The sequence below is a fragment of the Cricetulus griseus genome, chromosome 5 (assembly GCF_003668045.3).
Source record: "Cricetulus griseus strain 17A/GY chromosome 5, alternate assembly CriGri-PICRH-1.0, whole genome shotgun sequence".
Lineage (NCBI taxonomy): Eukaryota > Metazoa > Chordata > Mammalia > Rodentia > Cricetidae > Cricetulus > Cricetulus griseus.
Window position 1 is genome coordinate 37,904,673 of NC_048598.1, and position 23,930 is coordinate 37,928,602.

The 23,930-nt window shown below is 43.4% G+C and overlaps 1 protein-coding gene across 1 annotated transcript in view; it reads left to right on the top strand.

The window, feature by feature from the left end:
* Rgsl1 (regulator of G protein signaling like 1) overlaps positions 1-11,557 on the top strand; it is a 38,227-nt gene extending 26,670 nt beyond the window's left edge. Inside the window, exons 12-16 of the mRNA XM_027417350.2 lie at positions 3,697-3,874; positions 7,221-7,359; positions 7,584-7,708; positions 9,286-9,395; positions 11,276-11,557. Of these exons, the coding sequence (XP_027273151.1) occupies positions 3,697-3,874; positions 7,221-7,359; positions 7,584-7,708; positions 9,286-9,395; positions 11,276-11,391 (668 nt within the window). The 3' untranslated portion in view covers positions 11,392-11,557. The remainder of the gene's footprint in view (positions 1-3,696; positions 3,875-7,220; positions 7,360-7,583; positions 7,709-9,285; positions 9,396-11,275) is intronic.
* The last annotated feature ends 12,373 nt before the right edge of the window (positions 11,558-23,930 follow it).

Below are 23,930 nucleotides of genomic sequence, written 5' to 3' on the forward strand. Positions count from 1 at the left end.
TTGGCCCCAGTGAACAAGGACTACAGGACCTGGGTGGCCAGCCCTTCCCAGGCCTGCCTGGAGTGGTACTTCTCAAAGGGCCAGCAAGTGTGGAAAACATGAAGGCACTTAGAAAGCTCACATTTTTTCCAATTTTTTTATTTAAACTAGAAACAAGATTGTTTTACATGTCAATCCTAGTTCCCTCTCCCTCCCCTCCTCCCCTGACCCCCCACTAACACCCTATCTATCCCATTCCCTTTCTGCTCCCCAGGGAGGGTGAGGCCAGAAAGCTCACATTTTAAATATATAATATTTTTATTAATTCTTTGAGAATTTTATACATGTGTACACTATATTTTGATCATTAGCTTCTTGCTAATTCCTCTCAGATCCAACCCCCTCCTCTCCACCTCCTCTCTACCCCCTCCTCAACTTCATGTTCTTTGTGTTTTTATAACCTACCAAGTCCAATTTGTGCTGCTCATATGTTCATGCTGCCATCCACTATAGCATGGCTATCTTGCCAGAGAGGACCCACTTTTTATAAAAATATCTCCTTATGCTGTTTTATGTGGTCTTTAAAAAGTCTTTGAAGTTTTCCTGTCTATATAATTAATATATGTTACTAATAAAGAGGCAACAAAATTCCAAGAACATGAAAACCTTTAGAGATAACATCGCCAATGCTTTGAAGCCTACATTCTGATTATACATGCATACACATATATGTGTGTATAAATATACATATATATCTAAACTTTCCATTTATAACTTACCTTTTTCATTAGTATTTTATATTGAACATGACTTTCTATCAGTACACCTCTGTCTGTCCAGCTTTTGACTAGCATAAAGTGTCCATTGTATAGATTTATTTAACTGATTTATTCATTAATTCCTTCATTCGTGACCATTGCTAAGAATGCTTTAGGGTGTGTGTACTTCACCAGGTGCTGAGACTTTGGTGGTAAAGATCATACCTACCACTTTTACTTGAATGAGTGGTAACTGTGTGCCTCCATTTCCTGGTCTGTAAAATAGGAATAACCATCCTTACCTGGAGCTCTTGCGAAGCTTAAGTGAGGTGATAACTTAGGGATCTTTGAACTATGCTTAGCAGTACTTCACAACAGAATAGTTAACCAGCCTACTGTCACTACTATGTGAGTGTGATGAGTGGCTTCAATAATGATTTTGGCTGGACCCTAGTTAGCACTGGCAATGGTCAGAGAAGAACTCTTCCAAAAACATGCCGTGCCATTGGGAATGAGCCCATTAGGCGGGTGTAACAAGAGGGAAGAGTATGCACAGGATCCTAAAACGAGGAAGAGGGTGGTACAACCTAGAACTTCAGACAGACTGATTGGACTAGAGATGAGATGGGAAAAGTACCTGAGATGACTTGGAAGAAACTGGCAGTGACAGATCACATGATCTTCTGAGTTATAACATTCTCTCAAACATACACTGTTTCTACAGAAGAAACACCTTGAAGAACCACTGCACTAATTTATACTTCTGCGAAGACTATAATCGGGGTTTAAGTCTTCATATTCTCACCAGCATAGATTATAGTGTATTTTTAAAACTCTAACCCACCTTGGTGCTCTCTGCCTGTGGCACCATGGCCTGAGTTGCTTAGAGTCCCTGCCATGCTGCTGTCTATCTCTCTACCCACTCAAGGTGCTAATAGCTCTCCTAATAAATGTGTAGCCCCCAACAGTCTGTCTCAGTGGCTCCCTGGAACCCTACATTTGAGATCTTCATTCTTTGCTTCAGCTTTCTATTTTCTTTCCCTTTAACAAATTTTTCTTTAGTTATGATGTTTGTTGTTTTTCAAATTCCCTCCGAGACGATAACCCTTGATTCCTTCCTAAAAAACTCTGAATAACTATTGATCGGAACCACACTCCCATTAAAAAAGTCGAGTCTGGTGGGGGGTGGGGCTGGAGAGATGGCTCAGCGATTAAGAGCAAAGGCTGCTCTTCCAGAGGACCCGGGTTCAATTTCCAGCACCCACATGGCAGCTTACAACTGTCTATAGCTCTGGTTCCAGGGGATCTGACACCTTCATATCATTGCACATAAAATAAAGTTAAGTAGATTGTTAAAAGAAAAAAAAAAGAAAGAAAAGTTGAGTCTGCATGCACAGTTTTTGCTGTCTCTGCAGAGCCTTGTGGACTAGCATGGTCACAGCCGTGATTATTTCTATTAAGCAAGTGCAGGGATCATGAAGCACTTTGCCAAGGTCATTACACTGACAAGACTCCTTTTCAGTCTTCACATGGTGATGGACAGGATCACATTTTCTATAGTTCTCCACAAAGTCCAGGTTGCAGAAATTCTTGAACATCACATCAATGTCCAAAGCCCTCTGAGCAGAGTCCAGAAATTCCCACTCGTCCTGGGAGAAGTCCACACCTACATCCCTGAATGTCATCACACCTATGTTTGTCTTTTTGTGACTGGATTACTTCACTCAGGATGGTTTCTTCTAGTTCCATCCATTTGCCTGCGAATTTCAAGAGTCTATTGTTCCCCCACCCACCGCCCCGCTGAGTAGTACTCCATTGTGTAAATGGACCACATTTTCTATATCCATTCTTCAGTTGAGGAGCATCTAGGTTGTTTCCAGGTTCTGGTTATTACAAATAATGCTGCTATAAACATAGTTGGACAGATGTCTTTGTGGTATGACTGCATCCTTTGGGTATATGCCTAAGAGTGGAATTGCTGGATTTTGAGGTAGATTGATTCCCATTTTCCTGAGGAACCACCATACTGATTTCCAAAGTGGATGTTCGAGTTTGCACCCCCACCAGCAGTGTTCCCTTCTCCACATCCTCTCCAGCATAAACTGTCCTTGGTGTTTTTGATTTTAGCCATTCTGACAGGAGCAAGATGGTTTCTCAGAGTTGTTTTGATTTGCATTTCCCTGATGGCTAAGGATGTTGAACACTTTCTTATGTGTCTTTCAGCCATTTTAGATTCTTCTAAATTAGTTCTAATAGAGAACTGTCTATTTAGTTCTGTACCCCACTTTTTAATTGGATTATTTGGTATTTTGGAGACTAGCTTCTTGAGTTCTTTGTAAATTTTGGAGATCAGCCCTCTGTCAGATGTGGGGTTGGTGAAGATCTTTTCCTCATCTGTGGGCTGTCATTTTGTCTTGTTGACAGTGTCCTTGGCCTTACAGAGCTTCTCAGTTTCAGGAGGTCCCATTTATTAATTGTGGATCTCAGTGTCTCTGCTACTGGTGTTATGTTCAGGAAACGGTCTCCTGTACCAATTCGTTCAAGGGTATTTCCTACTTTCTCTTCTAATAAGTTCAGTGTGGCTGGATTTATGTTGAGGTCTTTGATCCATTTGGACTTAAGTTTTGTGCATGGCGATAGACGTGAATCTATCTTCAGTCTTCTAACATGCCAGCATTCAGTTATGCTAGCACAATTTGTTGGAGATGAAAGCAGCCCTCAACACTCAATTGCTCTTGTAATAAATTTGTTTATTATCTTTTGATATGAGTGCTGTCATACACCTAAGCAGATGGTTTCTTCAGCAGTCATTCAGGTATGAGTAAGAGGCTGCACCCAGGCATAGGGCATGACACTTACAATAAATACAAAACACAGTGGTCACACCTAAGGGGAAGGTTTAGAACCGGAGAGAAATGTGATCAAACCAGGTAGTGATTCCTTGTTGTTTCTCTGCTAGATTTCCCTGCATCACCTACCAACACATCAGTACGTCACACCCCGGTATCCCCTAGTGTCCGGAGCACAGAACAAGAAAATGGAGATATGATCATCATGAAACGCCGGATATTTGGCCACAGAATCATCACTATCAATTTTGCCGTTAATGATCTATATTTCTTTTCTGAAATGGAGAGGTAAGTCCCCAACTTTCTTTCTTCCTGTAGCTTTCACATTTAAAATTTCCCCGCAGGGGATGGAGAGATACCTCCCAAGCATGAGGACCTGTAGGGTGGGGTGAGGGGAAGCTGGGCTCAGCAGTGCAGAGCTTTAATTCTAGCACTGAGAAGACAGAGGTCAGAGGTTCCCCCGAGGCCAGCTCCAGGTTCAGTGGGAGACAGAGGCAGAGAGTGATGAAGTCGTGAAACATCTCTCCTCTCTCTCTCTCTCTCTCTCTCTCTCTCTCTCTCTCTCTCTCTCTCTGTCTCTATCTCTGTGTCTGTCTGTCTGTCTGTCTGTCTGTCTGTCTGTCTGTGTCTGCCCCCCCCTCTCTCACACACACACACATACACCTCCCAGCAAAAGTTGGCTTGACACATCAGAGCCCAGTGATTGGCATGTGAGAAGCCCAGTGATTTAGCTCTGTCAGAGAAAATGGTCTTGAAAATCTCTTGGACTTCTGTCACTCTATCAGTTTCCATCATTCTTGGGTCCTAAGAGTCTCTTTATTCAATGTCCTGGGGATTCCAAGGTTATAATGCACCTATGCATTGACAGTAAGTGGTGTTTTTTCTCTATCTATAAATATGAAACAAGTTGTCTCATGTTACTCATGTAACACCCATGGACCAAGAGTCCTTAAAAGCAGAGACTGTTATAAGGAAAACTCTGTGTGTGTGTGTGTGTGTGTGAGAGAGAGAGAGAGAGAGAGAGAGAGAGAGAGAGAGAGAGAGAGAGAGAGAGAGAGCATGGTTGTCTGCGCACCATTTAGTAGATACTTTTAAGTCAGATGTGCTAATGCATATTCACTTACCTGCCAAACTTCAAATTTAAGGTCAATCTACTAATAGCCAATCCATATATTTTTCTTGTATGAATTCTAAATTATACTCCAAATACTGTCAACCAATTCTAATTTCAATTTTTTAGGAGTGGAGCAAGGGCTGGAGAGATAACTTAGGCTTTAAAGGCCAGACTTACAGCCAAAACACAAAAGTGGAATGAAAATATAAAGATCGCTCCAAAACAACTCAGGATTTCTGGATTTTGTTTGTTTGTTCATGTCTGTATTTTGATGGGGCAGGATCTCACTCAGGGCCACACCCATACAAGGCAGGAGCTGAAGAACTGAGTTATGTTCCTGGTCAAATCTTTCTAGTTTTCAAATTAACTTTTTCAATTATTTAAATTTCCTTTGTTGTGTATAAGCTATAATACTTGTCTTTGTTACAACATTTCAGAGAATCTTCTCTCTTTCCTTGCTCCCCCATATTCTCTCTCTTTCCTTCTCATTCTCTCTGGCTGGTCTGACTCAGTAGCCCAGGCTGACCTGAACATAAGACTCTCCTGTTTCCCAAGACTGCAGTTACAGGTGCACACCAGCACACCCTGCTCTAGTTTATTTTCCTAGAAACAATAAATATTTTTCTTTTTAGACTCAGCTGTGTCATATGGATGAGTTAAAGCTTAGAGTAAAAAGTACAACAGAGAAAAATATTTGGAAGGAAAATCAGTAACCCCTGGAAAACATCTCCATTGGGAGAAGTGTAAAAGTGAACTAAAGGTGCTCCCCAGTCTATGCTCATCATGCCAGATGATTCTCAGAAACGCAGAATGTCCGGTATTCACACATCGGGGGAGTTTGACACACCACACTCCACGGAGGGACTCAGTTCAGTTCTAAACACGTTCACTGATTGTCTCCTCCTTATTGAGCACAGGCTCTGTCATCATAGACATGTATGTCTATCAGCCCACAGACTCATGCATACAGGATGCACATAGAAGGTGGGGAAGTCTCTTTGATGACAGGTGCTAGATAAAATTGGGTATGGGGAATATAGCTAAATAAATGGGTGTCCTCAGGCATAGTGTCTTGCTCCTGAAGCTGACCTGGATCAGCCTTATCAGGGTTCCAAACAGGGTCTCCAGGGAGAGGACCAAGTATGAAAGAGAAATAAAGAGATAATGAGAGGAGCTAGGCTTGGGGGTGGGGCTGCTTCAGAGGCTGACCCAAGCCAGCAAGTGTATTAACAGCACAGCTCGCTTTTATACCCCTCAAATGGAGAAGCAGACACCAAGTCAGTCAAGATCATTCATTAGACAGCAGAACTGTAGGGAGCTCAGAATATCTCAAGTTCCCCTTGAGCAAGCTACATTCTGGAGCAGCCAACAAAGCATTTTACATCTCAGTGTCTGGAACATCTGACTACATACGTACCGGAGAACTGTCAAGTGCCAGTTCCTGGACTATGCCCTCCCACCACCGAGGCCCTGGCACCAGTCCAAAGCCTGCATTGTCTGGTAGGGCTCTGGCTAGGTGATGAGCAAGATATCCACTGTCATCATCAGGCCTTCCCGGCTGCCTCCAGCCCCAGCTAGCTCCCAACATGGAGCCAAGAGACAGGCTGAACTGTGAAGGATGAGTGGGGCTAATGAGATAATAGCAAGTTTGTTAAGGGAAGCCATGGGAAGTGGAGAGAGAGAGAGAGAGAGAGAGAGAGAGAGAGAGAGAGAGAGCAACCAGTACACAGCTACTTCTGCAGCTGCTCCTACTCTTTCCCCCATCCTGTCTGCTTCCTTGCTTTCCCTCTGCAGACTAGTCTTTGTAAAGCAGTGGTTCTCAATCTGTGGATCTCAACCCCACAGGGGGGTGCATATCAGATATTTACACTGTGATTTCATAAGAGCAGTGAAATTACAATTATGAAGTAACAACAAAAAATAATTTTATGGTTATGGGTCAGCACAACATGAGGGAGGAACTGTATTTAAAGAGTGGCAGCATTAGGAAGGTTGAGAACCACTGTTGTAGAGCAACCAGAGACACTTATAAAAGCACAAAACCAGTGGTTACTCTTCTGCTGGGAATGCTCTGGTAACTTCCCATCACCAATGAGGTGACGTCTAAGCCATTGCCTAAGGTGCTCCATACCAGGGGAATCCACCTGCATCTCAGGGCTGGCCTCTAGCCTGCCCAGAGAGGCACCAGCAGAAGAGTCCTGAAGTTCTTGAGTTAGTGATAGGTGAGACATGCTTCCAGATTAGGAGGGGTCCATGAAATAAAGGAGTGGAGGCGGGGATTGTGGTGAAGAAATGTACTAGACAGAGTGCATGGCATATGACCTGACGTCTGGTCTGTGCTCGGTTTTTGCTAATGGAAGTCTTGAGATTGAGTGAATGGCATCACAATCTGCAATCTGGCTCAGAAACAGCCCTGCCCCCCCTTTTTGTGCCAGAAACAGGTTTGAGCCAGGCCCCCTTGCCAGCACCTGCTCTCATCTTCTCTGGTTGATTTATTTCATATGCCTCCCTCTCTTGTAGATTTAACGACCTGGTGACTTCAGCTCATGTGCTGCAGGTCAACAGAACATACAACGAGAATGACATTATCCTGCTGCGGTCTAAAGTGAACATTATTCTAAAGCTTTACCTGATTTCTGATGTCCCTCCAAAGCTGAGGGTAAGGAGTCTCCGGCTGCACTGTCACCCTTTTCCCATAAAAACCCTAAAACTCATTCTCCTGGTGCCTCCTAAATCCTGGGTCAACAAGATGCTCGTTGCCTAGCAAATGCACAGGAAACTGCCTTCTGGAGAGGTGGTGTTTCAGGGGATGTTAAGGGTCAAGAGAAGTCATTTTCCTTTCCTGGAGCCTCTAATGGTGACATGTTCCCATCCTATGGGTAGGTGAACATCTCTGAGTCTCAGAAGGATATCATTCTTGCTGCCGTTACAGAAGGCCACCTAGACCGGACCATCTTCCATGGGGCTATCATGTCCATCTTCCCTGTCATTATGTACTTCTGGAAAAGGTATTTAAATCCTCCTACCCAGTGACTACCAAGTCAAAGAGTTTTCTGTCTTCCTGTGTCCTACAATTTCAAGGTCTGTGAGGAACCAAGATGGCTGCTCTTACCCTACCCACTATACTCCATCCCACACTGAGCTAAGGACGGACAGAAGAGAACAACACCAGAATGCTTGTTCAACAACCTTCCTTTTCTTGTGCTTTCTTGGATCAGGAGTATGAGATGTACTTAAGCCCAGACTTTCCCACTAAGCATGAAGTAGACCATAGCTCCTGAGGGACAAAGTCTGTCAAGGCAGGAACTGTTTATAATAAAGAACCTCATGGAGCAAACAGGCCAAAGCATCTACCACTCTGTTCAATTCTCATAATCACCACTGAGGCACAGTTCCTTGGAGAAAAGTTAGATATTCAGTTTTATGTCACCTCTCTCCCAAAATTCAAGTGACAAATGTATCAATTAACTCAAAATGAAAACATGACAAGGAGTCTATGAGGGCCAAAATTCAAAACTTAAATGAGCAAAATATCTACAGACTAAACACAACCTGTGCCCCTGCTTCATAACCCGTCCTGCCAAGAGTTGTGCCCAGAGTCTGGCCTCAGATATCTCAGATGATGGTCAACTCTGGCCTTCTATCAGAGCCCTCTTCTGTTTCCCATGTGCTGTTTCAATGACACCAGGGTTGGCCAAAATTTTCCAGGGGAGGTAACTTAGTTAGGGTTTCTCTTGCTGTAGAGACACCATGACCATGGAAACTCTTAAAAAGTAAAGCATTTAATTTGGGCTAGCTTACAGTTCAGAGATTTAGTCTGTTCCATCATAGCAGGAAGCATGGCAGCACTCAGGCAGACATGGTGTGGGAGAGGTAGCTAAGAGTTCTACATCCAGATTGGCAGGCAGGAAGAGAGAGCGACAATGGGCCTGGCTTTAGCATCTGAAACCTTAAAGCCTACCCTTGTGACATACTTCCTCTAAAAAGGCCACAACTCCAATAATGCTACTCCTTATGAGTCTATGGGGGCCATTTTCATTCAAACCATCACAGAAGCCTAATGAGGATGCTTGCATCATATTGCAAATCTAGCTACTAGTGTTCCCTTTTTCTTTAAAAAAAAAAAAAATTGTGGCCTTGGAGCTGGAGAGATGGCTCAGTAGTTAAAAGCACTTGTAGAACACCTGAAATCAATTCCACATCAGGCAGTTTACAACCACCTACCACCTATAACTTTACTTATGGGGAATATGACTCCCTCTTCTGCCCCCTCTGTGAGCGTTGGGTGCATATGTTACACATACAGGCAAATAGGCACATACACATAAATAAAAATACATTTTTTAAAACGCACCCTTCACTAAAATAAAGGTATTGTTTTCTGTGAGATGATGTCTCCTAGCAACACCAGAAGCTACACCCATAAAGACTAACCAACATGACTGTTCAAACATGAGCTGAACAAGGACAGGACAACACCAACAGACATGCTAAAGTAGTCAGGAGAAAGCCTGGTCCCACCCAAGCTGCCCTCTTGTTCTTTGTTCCAGCCATTCTATGTGACCGGAAACCATTCTTCCCACAGGTTTTGTGTCTGGAGGGCAACACGCTCTTATGTGGAGTACATGGGGAAGAAGTTTAAGGATGGAAGAACTCCTATCAAGTCTACATACAAATACCCACCATGGAGTGGAGGTGAGTCCACCTCAGCCCACAGCCCCATTTCTCCAGCCAAAGATGTGAAGAGCTAACTCTAAGGCCTAACAGCACAAAGACGGTGCCTAGTGCAGTGGTCAGCATCTTAACTTGGTCCTCTGAGAAACAGGAGTACTGGTGCTAACATGTGTCCTATCAGTGATGAGGAGTGCTATCCAGACAAAACCTAGAAGGGGTTCCCACAATGCTCCTGGGCACACCTGTCTCAACCCTCATGCTGATCACCTGGCAGTGGTGAACCTCTTCGGCTGTTGTTTGAGAGGCTCTGATCCAACTATCACCATGGAAAACTTGCCATTCAAGAAGTATCTATTTTATAGAGTTAGGTGTGAAAACTAGATACATTGCAATAAATGTTCATGCTTTCATGCATGCACCTACATACACACACACACATAGTTTTATGAAGATGTAGGAGAAACACAAAAGTATTGGCAGGATTATCTCTGGGTGCTATGATTATTAATGAGATATATTTATTATTAGTCTATATAAAGAGCATATATATGTGCATGTATATATGTGTATATACACATGTATGTATGTGAGTATGTATATATATGCGTGTGTGTATATATGTGTATGTACCACATATATATTGTGGTTTGAATGAGACTGGACTCCATAAGCTCATATTTTTGAGTGCTTAGTCACCAGTTGGTAGAATTATTTGTTTGAGAAAAGCTAAGAGGTGTGGCCTTGTTGGAGGAGGTGTGGCCTTGTTAGAGGAAATGTGTCACTCATCATTCCCAGTGTACCTCTGCCTCATGGTTGTGGATCAGGATGTGAGCTCTTCACCCTGCTGTCATAGACTCTAACCCTCTGTAGCTGTAAGCCAAATTAAACACTTATAAGTTGCCTTGGTCATGATATTTTATCACAGCAATATAAAAGTCACACACACACACACACACACACACACACACACACACACACACACACACACACACACAACATTCTACCTCTTTAGCCCTCTCAACCTCGGGTACCATTTTCTTGGTCTTTGTGCTGGTTAGGTTTGGGGTTTTTTGTTTTTGTTTTTTGTTTTTTCAACTTCACCCAAGACAGAATCATCAGGGAAAAGAAACCCTCAATAGAGAAAATGCCATTGGACAAGAAAATGCTATTGTAGGCAAGTCTTTAGGGCATTTTTTTTTTGATTATTGATTGATTCTGAAGAGCCCACTACAGTAGGAGCAGTGCCACCCCTGGGCAGGTGGTCCTGGGGTGTATAAGAAAGCAGAGTGAGCACTTGCCATTGAGCAGCACTCTTCTACGGCCTCTGCTTCAGTTCCTGCCTCTAGGTTCCTGTTGACTTCCCTTCATGATGGACTGTAAGATGTCAGATGAAATAGACCCTTTTCTCCCCAAGTTGCTTTTGGTTATGGAAATTTTGGCCCCCCAGAAATTTATTGTTGGACCTAAGTCTTGAGCTAAAAGAGAAAAGGAGACCTAAGGAAGGCCTGGTCTGCATTGAGATAAAGAGGGGGGTCCCTCATGGCAAGGATCTGCCCCGCTAAAGCTGGCAACTCATGAAAGGAAAAGGCCTAAGGAAATTTCTGCCCCTAAAATACCCCAACAAGGGGAAGCTTCCACAAATGGGATTGATTCAAGGGGGGGTCAGCAGAGAGTGGAGGCTCAGTTCATTAGACATCAATAGTCACATGAGCTGAGGCGTCCTGAGGTCCTCTTCCCATTCTCAGCCCAGAACCCCCATCACAGGTACAAAGGCTTGTGGCCAGTAATGCTTCATCACTGGCATCATAACCTGTGCATGTTAAACAAGAGCTTTTCCCTTACTTAAGATTTGTTGTTTTGTTTTGTGTTTTGGGGTGATGGTTTTTCTTCTCTCTTTCCAGGTGAACATGCTGTCTTAAGGTTCACCTTGCTCAGAGGTGTCGAATGGTTTCGACCTCAACAGACGCGGGACGTATTGACAAATTCAATCCAAAACTGTGAGTTGGAGCTTCACTGACTGCACAAGTTCTCTGGCCAATTGGATTGGGCTTCAGAGTCCAAATCAGCCCGTTCTCTTATTACCTGTAAAAAGACTAAGGTCCGGACTTTGGGAGCCCATTCCACATAGAGGAATAGTCCCTGAGCCAAGACACACGGGGGTGGGCCTAGGCCCTATCCCAAAGGATACGATAGACTCTGTTGACACCCTATGGAAGGCCTCACCGTCCAGGGGGAGCAGAAAGGATATGTGATAGGTAGGGTTTAGTTGGGGGGGGGGGGAGGGGTAGGGGAGAGGTGGGAGGGAGAGGGAACTGGGATTTCATGTAAAACAATCTTGTTTCTAATTCAAATAAAAAAAATTCTGCAGAAAAAAAAAAAAAAAAAAGACTAAGGTCCTCCAATGGAAATAAATTGCTCAAGGCTGTACTGTTTGGGAGCAGTAGAGGGGGTGAGGAGTACTTCTGGCCTGCACCCCTCCACTTAACTAATCATGTCTCTGCGGTTCATTTGTAGCCCCTTGAGAAAGGTGCATGAGGCTCTCCGTGCCTCTTCATTTCAGGCATCACAAGCCATCTTTGCTAAGAGACCACCACATGCTCTCTCCTTACACAGGGTCTGCCTACTGATTTGGTTAGCACCTCTATCCCATGCCTCCTGCTTCCTGGAGACTCCCGCTACTGAGCTCCTCATTGTTGTAGCAAGTCCGCTGGTCTTCCCCTCCCTTGTCGGGAGCACAGTACATGCGTTTTCTTTCCCATCTTCCAGCTCTAGGAGTCAGTTTCACGCCTGAGCATCACACTGCCTTTATTCTACACAGCATCTCCCAGAAGACCTCCCATTCTTTCCCAATTATTAGCTTTTGTTTGGGGAAGAAGTTGGGTCACCTCTTTTCTGCTTCTCTAAGATGCAAAATGTCGGTATAAATGTGATTCAAGTGTTCATTTTTGATCTCCGTATTTACTTCCCATGGGTTTATATGACTGACATTATGGCCTCTACATCCAGATGAAAGATCTTCTAATAGAAGAAAACGTGAATCCCACAATACGAGTCTTCAGGATACCCCTTCAGCATTAGAGTTCACCTTCATTCACCAAGCCCCTTCCCTGGAAAGTGAAAGCAGGCAACTTTGCACCTAAAAGTGTCTTACTACAAAAGTAGAAGCTAACACAATGTACCCTCTCTATACTAACAATACATTTCAAACCCAAGAAACTTACTGATTTAAACCATGTATGAGGCCATTATAATACAACACCTAAAAGTCATAAAATTACTGTCATACTATTTTATAAAAATATACATTTATATAGAATGAAGATACCACTAAATTTAGATCCTAATAGCTGTCAAATAGGAAATATTGCTGGGCAAGAGGAATGGCTCAGTGATTAAGAACATGTACTACTCTTACAGAGGACCCGAGTTCAACTTCCAGCACCCACAACTGCTATAATTCCAGCTACAGAGTATCGGACATCTCTCTCTTTCTCTCTCTCTGTGCTCTCACATGGCATACACACACAAAGATACACATAATTAAAAATAATAAAATAGAGCCAGCCATGGTAGTGCATGCATTTAATCCCAGCATTCAGGAGGCAGAGGCAGACAGATCTCTGTGAGTTTGAGGCCAACCTGGTCTATATAGTGAGGTCTAGACCATCCAGTGCTACATAGAGGGACACTGTCTCAAAAAGGAGAAGAGGAAGAAGAAGGAGGAAGAGAAGAACCCTTTAAACTTTAGATTAAAAAATATTCCTAATTATACTCATTCATAAACATTTATTTATTTTACTTCCCAGAATAGCAGTATATTTTTTAAGCAACCAAAAAATAAAAGTATAAGGGCTGATATTCATGTTATAATGCTATTACAACATGGCACCTCTTGGTATTCAGAAAAGCAAAAAAAAAAAAAAGTATTTCCAAAACACATTACATTGTGGTTATTTGAATGAGAATGGCCCCCATAGGCTCATATGTTTGCATGCTTAGTCATCAGGAAGTGCAACTGTTTAAGAAGGATTAGGAGGTGTGGCCTTGTAGGAGGAAGTGTGTCACTAGGTGTTGGCTTTGAGGTTTCAAAAACCATGGCAGGCCCAGTGTCTTTCTTTCTGCCTGCTGCCTGTGGATCAGGATGTAAAGCTCTCAGCTACTGCTCCAGCTCCATGCCTAGCTACCTCCCACCATGACGATCATGGACTAACTCTGCAAAACTGGGAGCAAGGCCCTGATTAAATGCTTTCTTAGATAAGTTGCCTCAGCCATGGTGTCTCCTCATAACAACAGAACAGTGACTAAGACACAGAGGGTTAGATGATGTTTATAATCATCAATTGCATCATCCTGTTTAGTTTTATCATATGCCACAACCTAAAAATGTAGCACATAATCTGTTAAGTAAAAATCTTTTCTCAAATGGCAAGAAAATAATTGAATACAGAAATAAACATCAATTAGAAGCCAAAAAAAAAAAAAAAGTTTCTGATCTATTCACAGAAGTTGATCCCTGTAAGAGTACAGGAGCAGCGGGGGGAAGGGCGGGGGGCTTCCTTCTGGTGGAATGTGACATGTGCCATGCATTCTGACTTTCCCTTTTGCATCTGTCTTAAGCTTCATCTAGCAACCTCACCCAGCCAGGCAGACCTGCCATCTCTTCCTTGCAGTTGGTTCCTTCTGCCCTGAGGTAGGTGTGAGCTAGAAACCCTTGGTCCAGAGATGTTCTGTCTACATGCACAATGGGTAACAGGATCAGTTTCCCAGAGTGCAGCTCCATGTTCCGACAACTTCCCTGCACGTAGAACCAAATGGAACTTAGCATACCTGGCATCCCCGCAGTCAGGGAGAGAGATCTCTGTGGGGGTTTTTGCTCACCTCCCATTAGGACAGGCATTTCAAAGTATTTTCATTTATGATTATTGCCATTTCCAAGGAAATTACAACACGCCAGCATTTGTGTAATTTCAGTTATTAATTTATTGGCTGGCTTCTCTTTCTCTCTCTCTGATGTATGTATACACCTTCATGTTCATATGCACATGTGTACAGGTGCACGTGCACATTTGTGGGTGAGCATGTGGAGGCCAGAGGCTAACACTGGGTACCTTCCATAGTCACTTTCCACCTTCTTTTTTTTTGAGCAGCATCTCACCCATTCTGGTGGATGAGTTCTAAGCTGGTGAGTGAGTTCTAAGGATCATCTTGTCCCTGCCTCCCCAGCCCTGGGATTTCAGGCACACGCTGTCACAATTGGATTTTGATATAGATGTTCAGAATCCCAGCTCATGTCCTCATGCTTGGGTAGCAAGCACTGTAATAACTGAACCATCTCCCCAGCCTCATCCTGCTCCCCCTTTTGTCTCTTCTTTTAGAATAAAACTGCCCTACATCCAAAAAGAGAGAAACTAATCAAGTCAGGGCCAGAACAGAGGCAAATCATTCCTTAGCAGCCTTCCAACATGGACAGAAAGAACCCTTTTTGGTCAGAAATGAAATGTCCTGGCACCATCTGCAAAGATCAAATAGGAGAATGATTGGGGACAACCCAGACACTGCAAGATCAGACTGCAATGGGTAAGATGTGGGCAGAGAGTATGAGAGACAGCCCCTGTGTCCTCCATGAGACTGGGGGGCTGGAGGGGTCTATGAGTTGGTGGGTTAAGTCACCTGACCTGGACTTAAAACATTACAGTTCCATAGCCTTGTATAAGTCCTAGCTCTGAGTTGCTGAGAAATCTCATGATGGATGGATGGATGGATGGATGGATGGATGGATGGATGGATGGATGGATGGTGTCACTGAGTACCACAGGAAGTGAGGCTTATGACTCTCAGCTCCATTTGCACAATGACTCCCATCCATTGTCTCAGTAAATCTTGACTTTTAGATGGGCGAAGAAGCCAGTGTGTTACTTCCAAATGTGCCACTTTCCATTCCTTGTTGTGTTCTCATCCCATGGTAAACATCCCTGCAGCTTCCATGCATGGAAACAGTTGCTCTTCCCTGAGTACTGTTCACATGGCAATTAATGGATTTTCATAACATATTTTAACCAAAGCACCTAAGCAATGGCCTTCATTTTAGAGCAATTAGACTTATTCTATGTCAGGAGTAAAATGACAGGAATTTATGAACAGGCCCTCAACTGGAAGGAACTGAACAACTATCTCAGTGGTTCTATGCATTACAGAATACAGAATTACTAAGTAATTACAATTACTAGAGAATCCTTTCAAATCCCCGCAGAAGTGTCCAATACTGGTAGCCTTTACCCTGAACTTTTGCATAGGATGAAGCACATTATGGTGTTACAACAGGGCTTATGACGCCTGAGACTGAAGCCATCTAATGAGGCTGGGGTTGATGCAGGTAGAGAAAGACAGTAGGCACACTTGGCCTCAGAGGAGGTCAGAGGAAGGTAAGGCTCAAGTAAGAGTGCCTCAAAGCCCCCCAAGACGGCCCATCCAAGTCAGGCATTCAGCACAAGAAAGACTGAGAAGAAAGAAATGAGGCTCTGCTTGCCCCACAGGGCTGAAGCTTAAGAAGAAGACTTCAATTCATAACAAAATAATGATGGTGAAACAGAATTCTAATTGTTAAAAATCAGATTAAAATTAAAATCCCAGGAAAGGAATAAAGAGGAATTAAGGTCCCAGGAAATAACTTAATCAAAAAAGAGCAAGAGGCCTGAGCATGAGACCAGAGAGAATGTGAGGGTACCCACAAGGTGACAGATGAGGGTCTAATAAAATGCTGACTTAGGGGTTACACGATAGATACCCTCCAGGTGGATTAAGACATGACTGAAATCCTACATGTTGGCAGTAGATGAGTCTCACTTGAGGAAAGGAAAGATGTGTTTCCTTCATTTGAGAGAAAGATCTTTGGGTTGTTCTCTCATTGATCATTAACAGAGGGATAAGCTCCTATAGCTTTGCCTAGAGGTGTGGGCTGTATAATTTATAGAACAAAGGCCATGTCCTATTTTTCTTTGTACCTCCAGTACCTGACACAGTGACACATTAGTAATTTCCTTATCAATAGGTCCTGAATACACAAGTAAATGAAATGAGCTCACTGCTGGAGAGATAGTAGAAACAATAAGCCATGAAGTCACACTTCTGCCTTTTCTGACCAGAGTTTTCTGACCTATTACTGGAGAATAAATCAGTGATCAATCACAGTCATGCTAGACAAAGCAAAGAGGGAACAGCAAGAACTGTTTCTTCTGTGGATATCTTTATAGTCCAGTAATTCTTGGTGCTTTGAGAGCTTTGATTTTTCTTTTTTTAGGAAGTTCATACATCCCATTCAGATTAAGGAGTGACCAAAAGAGATGGAAAGAAGAAAGGCAAGAGAGACTGAAGTATTTGCCTCCACCTTCAGAGGAGTCTTTGCCTGTTCACACATCACAGAGCGATGTGAAGGGTGAGATGACATCTGTCCCCCATTTCTACTGCCACTGGATCCAGATGTTTCCTCAAGAAGAGGGAGTGACATGTGTGTACAGTACCTTGGGGTGCCATCCCTAACCCCTACACAGTAATCAGGGCTGTAGGTCATTAGCCAGAATAAAGGATACCCCCAATTTACTATCCTACATTCTCACTCGTATATTGAAATTAAAGAGGTTGAGCTGACAGAAATAAGGGTTAAGATAATCAGTTACCAGAAGCTGGGAAATCAGGGTGACTTGAGGTGGTTAGCAGAAGGTACAGGAGTGCAGTTAAATAGAAAGAGAGAAGTCCAAAAATTCTATAATGTAGTATGGTAACTATAGCTGATACCAATATACCTCTAAATAGTAGAAAAGATTTTGAATGTTCCCAACAAAGAAATAATAAATATCAGGCCATGTACATGAGAATGACTTGACACAGACAGTGCATATTATATATGTGAGTTGAAATATCACACTGTGTCCCACAAATACATACCATTACAAGTCATTTGTCCAAACATTTAGAAATTTACTCATATGCTGAGAACTGGAAGCACGCATGTGGGAAAGGACAGAGGCCACAAGAAAACATAGGAAGGAGAGAAATGCTGTTGTCAGTTTAGGATAACCCCAGGCCAGTGAGTAAAGGGACCTCTTATAAAGGATGAAGAAAAAACTGTTGTCCTAACAGTATTTGTACTATGTCCAACTTTTAACATTTCACAATGGTGGATCTACCTATCCATGAACATGGGATAATTTTCTCTTTTGATTTCAGAGTTTTCCCCCTATGCTTCTTATTCATGTACTTTATTATTTGTAACTAAGCAGTTCATCTGAGGAGGAGTTAATATTAATGGTGCCAGGTTTTTAATTTCCAGCTCTGCTTGTTCGTTGCTGGTGTATAAGAAATGGACGTTGGGTATATGACTGAATCTTCTCTGAAACATAACCATCAGGACTGCTTCTGTAACTTTGGCCAGTTCCCCTGAATAGTTTCTCAGCGTTTTACAAATACACAGAACCATTAGATTGGTGTTTGGAGCTTTACAACCAGCCCTTGGTGCCCACAAATTGCCTGACTCTTGACGTGAGCTTGAGATAAACCAGGCACATTCAGGATGGGATGAAGTCACTCTTGCCCTGACCACTTCTACGTTCTCATTTTTCTGATTCAAATCACACAGGTTCACTTGGTCTTCCTGCTGCCCAGGGCCAGGCTTTTGTCAACAAGATGCCTATAGATTGGATTCTGTACAGCTCGGAATCTGTCTGTCTGCCTCTATCTTTCCATATGGCAACCAGCTTGTTACAGAGCATGTGGGAAGCCATCCAGGAGACCAAGCAAATGAGCATGGCAAAGAAAGCATCCTGGGAAATTTCCAACTTTCCATTTTATACTGTGTTTGGAGGAGCATGTTATATGTTAAGTGCTTTTTGCCTGCCTCGTGGCTATGGGATACCCTATCATTGCCATGGGGTTGGGAACAGCTATCTTGCTGGAGTACTTGCTGAGATTGAATTAGCTTAAGCATGAGAAAGGCATAGCCAAATCAAGAGGACCGACAGGAAATGTAGTCCATAGAACAGCACTGAGGAAGTCCACAGCATTCCTTGGAAACCAGACATGCAGTGAGCCATTCATGTTTAGGAGTTTCAAGGAACCAATATAGCTCATTTTTACACTAGAATTATAAAAAATAAAAATAAAATGACACTCCCTCATGAACTGTATGTCCTCTCCAGAGGTGTAGCCACTGTTAAGTTGCCCAGGATCTAGTAAATAACCCCACATCCATACAATGCAAGCAACTCTATCTAAACTCACTGGGTTATTAAAAATATATGCATAATAGTAGGAGAGAGGTGGATTGGGAAGAAGAGAGATCCCATAAGGGAGTGAGAGGGAAATAAGAAGAGAGAAGGGGAGATGAATATGATCAAAATATATTCTGTACATTATGAAATTATCAAAGAATGAATAAGAAACTATCTTTCAAAAGACTAGTATGTCCCCTTTCTCTGCTTTGTTAGCCCAGTTGTTGAATAAGACACGTAAGATGTAGGCAAGGCTGTTTGCTGGCCTGAGAGAGGGGAAATGTGCTGAGGACAGAGGGCCTATTGTACAAAGTCTGGTCAGAAAAAAAAAATGAGCAATTAAAAATGAGAAAGAAAAGAAATGAGTCAGTTAGGATATCAAGAAATCAGATGGCCTATTCTTTGGTTCGCACCAGAACCACCCAAGAACAGACAGGGAAAGCTAAGAACATCTTGGTAGTTTCATGGAAAAAACTTAAATTCAAACAACCTGTCTTTTCTGTCTCTTCCCTCTGGCACTCACTGCTGGCTATGAGGATGAATCTCCTCATCCTCTGTGACTGGAGATGGTACAGAAGTCACCCCAAAATAAGGACTGTAGGGATGACCAGAGACCAATATCTCTCTGTTTGCTGGCTCCTCAAAATCAAGGGAAGGCCATCAGAATAAAACAAGCATTGTTGCACTTGAGAAAACCCCAACTCTGTATTTGGCACTAATGTCCCTGTCCTGGAAAACTCTCTGGGATGGTTTTTCTCTTGGGAAAGACGGGTGCAGAACTCTGGGATCGGGGAGGAAGAAGGGGTAGGGTTGGACTCAAAGTTCAGGTAGTAAAGGCAATATTGATGGAGAAGTACTAGCTTTACAGCTATTAGCTTTATGGCTTCTAGGGAGTAAACAGCAGGTTCTGCAAACTTTCAGGTAGGCATGTAGAGATTGGAGAGACTATAAAAGAATTAAAGGAGATTGAGATTTTATGGCATGTTTAGTACCTTCAATAGCTCTAGATAGGTTATATAAAATTTTTAAAATCCAGCTAGAACTTGGAGAATAACTACAGACCTGTGAAACTAGATTGTGTTTACGCAGGAGAGAAAGGCAGGGCGCATTCCAGGCATGCCTTGGTGTGCCTACACAGTCCTATCAATGTCTCAGCATGATGGCTGGAAGCCGGCCTCACCTTTCTCTCATTCTCTTTTGACAAGATCTGCTTCTGTCATATCAATGATGTCATGCTACCTGATAAGGGGACTCATGGGAGACTGAATTCACTCTATATGACAAGTTGAGTAGTCAACTCCATAAAGCTCTGGAACTCAGAACTCAGACCAGCATGAAATTCCCAGGCCTGGTCTGGTTGGATAAGAACCACTTGACTCAAGGCATGGGACAGGATAAAATACAGCCCTTCCCCATGTATCCTGAAGTAAAGAATGGCTAGGGATCTGGGGGGCTCCTGGGTTATTAAAAGACTGTCATTATTCAGTAAGACTCTGCCTAGTCTATTTACTAAGAATGGATATATTGAAAGACCCCCGAAGAGGTACTTTCGTAGAGGGAGACCCACACACCCAGGAATCAGCGAGGCCACGAACTGGATGCAAAAAACAAGAGGCTTTATTGGAGACGCGGGTACCCGGGGCGACTTAGCCTTTGTGTGGCTAAGCGCCCCGAGCCAAGGGAAAGGGGTCCTTATATAGGGAAAAAGGCGCAAGCTAGGAGCAGGGATTCTATTGGATAATTCTAATGAGGCATTATACAGAGCTATTCCCATTGGTCAATGTATATGAGGCGCTATACAGGGTTATTCAAATAAGGCAAAGTACAGAGTTATTCAAATGAGGTGAAACACAGAGTCTTTCAAATAAGGCGAAATACAGAATCATTTCCATTGGATGGTTCAAATGAGACACAGAGCCATTCCAGATCAGCATATTCTCAAGGTCTGGTGTCTGGTGTCTGGTACAGCAGACTCAATTCCCCCCCCCTTCCTGATGGCTGACCTTGGGGGCGGAGACCTTGGGACGGAGTGTTTCTCTTCGGGCGGGGCGGGGGCTCAGGGGCAGGGCTCCAGGCCGGCTCACTCGGTGTTTGTTCTCGTGCTGACCCACCTGGTGCTCGCCCTCGTGCCGGCCCACCCGGTGCTCGTTCTCGGGCTGGCCCACCTGGTGCTCATTCTCGGGCCGGCCCCACCCGGTGCTTGTTCTCGGGCCGGGCGGGGAAAGGCCACCGGGGGTGGGGATCGGGGAAGCCGCCGACAGGAGGAAGAGGAGACAAACTTGAGAAAGAAAGGGCTAAGGGACAGGGGTCTTTCAATATAACCATGTATGGAATGGTTATATATCCCAGCAAGAAGCATCTGAAAATAAAAGGGTCAGGCTCTTGGCATTCCTCTACCAGTTCAGTGACTTGTCACCAATGATGATAGTATGAAGTAGATTCTCTGGCAAAAACAAGGACAAAAAGTACCTCTAGGTTCTTGGTCACAGCTCTGAAAAGGAACTGAGAACAGGCATATCCCCCCAAACAATTTTTAGCAATACCTTAAACTACTGACCATGACTTTACCCATCACAGTGTGGACTGGCCTTCCTATAAAGGGACACTTAGAAGCCTCTTTCTTCAGCCTCCTCCTGCTGCACCACAGACTCCCACTTTGATTAGCAGCATTTGTATTAACAGCCAGAGTTGGTGGTCAGTCCATCCATGAGTCAGGTAAAGGGACTCACTTGGCAATCCAAAGCCCCTCTACCTGCCTCAAGTTACATGTATATCCTTCTCCCAACAAAGCAATGGTCCCTTCTCCCTTTTGTGGACAAATACATCCTGGAACACATCCCAGAGCTAGAGGCAATGGGCTGATCCAGCTTGGACTATTTTGGTGTGTTGTGAGGGAATTTGCGTTTTGTTTTTGTCTTTTAGATGAGACCGCACTATGTAACTAGAACCCACTATGTAGATCAGGCTGGCCTCAAAATCACAGAGATTCACCTGCCTCAGCTTTCTAAGTGCTGGATTAAAGCCACCATGCCCTCTCTCTCAGTGCATTTTTAGGGAAACCCCCTATGTACTGTCTAATGCCTGTGCAAGATTGGGAATGCATTTGATGAAAACCAGTTGCATCATGGGAAAAAATATACATGGTGAAAAGAGACATACACAATCCAAGCCTAGTCATCCAAACACAAAACCACCTACACCTGCCCCTAGCAACCATTTTTTCTCCTGCACACACAAAAGGAAGCCCCAGGGAGTGATCAGGGGCTCCTGAGTAAGCCTTGCCCAGAGCTGGCTGATCTCTTGAAATTTATCTACTCTGTGCTTTCACATTGCTTCTGGGGAAACAAACAAACAACAACCTTGATACTTTGCTGTGTTAAGTGTGTGCGTGTGTGTGTGTGTGTGTGTGTGTGTGTGTGTGTGTGTGTGTGTGTGTGTGTTCAATTCTTTGAACAAGATATCAAGAACCTAGAAATAAGTTCTCCAGCCAGCAGCCACCAGTACCATTCCCATGCCTATTGGTCTTCAGATCCAATAAGAGAGAACCTGGAATGCAGAGGCAATATAACTGCCACTCATTCTGGATTAACACAGGAGAAAATCAGAGCAACCAGTGAGTGGAGCTACAGGTGGTGTGGATAGTAGAAGCTCAGGAGCCATGGTCCTGGGCTGTTTACAGAGGCTTACCCTGAGAATGGCATGAGGGAGGCAGAATGGTTATCTACATTGGGAAAGCCCCTCTCCAGAGTCTCCATGTGGCAAGAAGTGTGGGAAGAGCTACATGATCCACAGACATCACTGAGTGTACATGTACTCATGTGTGTACATGTATCTTGTTAAGATCTCTGCCCTAGAAATAGGAGAGCAGATGACTTCACTAAGGTACAGGTGCTGTTCCCAGCCTAAACAGTGGACCGGGTCCTGAGGGTCCAGAAGACTCAGATAGATGTAAAGATGATAGAGTATGATGGGACATGGAGAATGGATTATGCCTAAAATATAGTGCCTTGGTGGTTGTATCCCAACGTGAACTGCACTCATGCTTCTAGGTGCATTTTTTGACCCACACAGAGCTAGATACACAGAGCTGTCCAATCACACAGGACTTGAAGACTATTATGTTGACCCTTTTCCAGACAGCAATGGCTATAAAATGCTTTAATTTACACAGATCTAGCTACTGGCTTCATTCAAGCTTCTAGACAAAGAGCCAAAAGTCACCAGAGTGCCCATTTCATAGGACATGTTGCCCAGAACTGGGCTCAAAAACATGATATATCAGGACACTCTTGCTTACCATATAACTCTTCAGTAGCAAGGTTGGTGGAGAGAAAGAGCAACTTGAAAAGCAACAGGTAAGGGCCCTAAAGCAAACCCATTTTGGCCAAATAGACTGAAGTCTTTGGGAGGAAAATATTAATAAATTTAAATATCACACAGTTAACATACTTTCTTCTTTCTCTGAGCACATGGGGACCCTGGTGCCTATCCCCAAAGACTATTTATATCCAAAATGTATATCCAGGTGCTGTTTTTTTTTCTTTTTTTCCAAGTGCTGTCTTAACAGCACTGATACACAGAGAGTAAGGCTGCCTCATGTTATAAACATCAAATACATGGTAAGGTACTCAGTGGGGACTCAAGAAGGATTGGCTATTTCCTGACACAGTGTGAGGGGTCATTAACCCTTCAAATTTGGCTCCCAAAGAACCTGCTAAGACTCTAGACCTGTCATCAAGATTTAGTTCTAAATTAGTTAAAATTGTGGATACTGCAGTAAGCCTCTTGGTCCCGCATGCCACTTTGCTGTTAGTTCTGGGGAGTTATTCATGAATCTTGCCTTGTTGACCAGCATGTGTGATGTCCTTCCTAATATCAGACCCCAGCTGCTGTCATCACATTGTCTAAAGATGATGTCACCAAGCTTGTCGTATTGGATGGTTCAGTTGTTTATTTTACAGCTCCCTGATAAGCTCTCCTTTTCCCATCTGCAGCTGTAGTCCTCTGCTGCTTTTCCTAATCTTCAGATATGTGCTACTCAGGTCTTCTGAGGATCTCCTCTTCATGAAGGACAGCATACATGCATGCATGCATACATCATACATACATACATACATACATACATACATACATACATACATACAAAATCAGAAGTCATGTCTTTCAGATCAGACTTAGAAGTGGAACCAAAGAGGTGGTTGTCTGTGATGATTACACAAGGAGTGAAGAGAACAAATTTTTAGGCTAACCCCAGATGTGTGAGCCTCTTAGGAGTGGGACACTTCCTACTCTG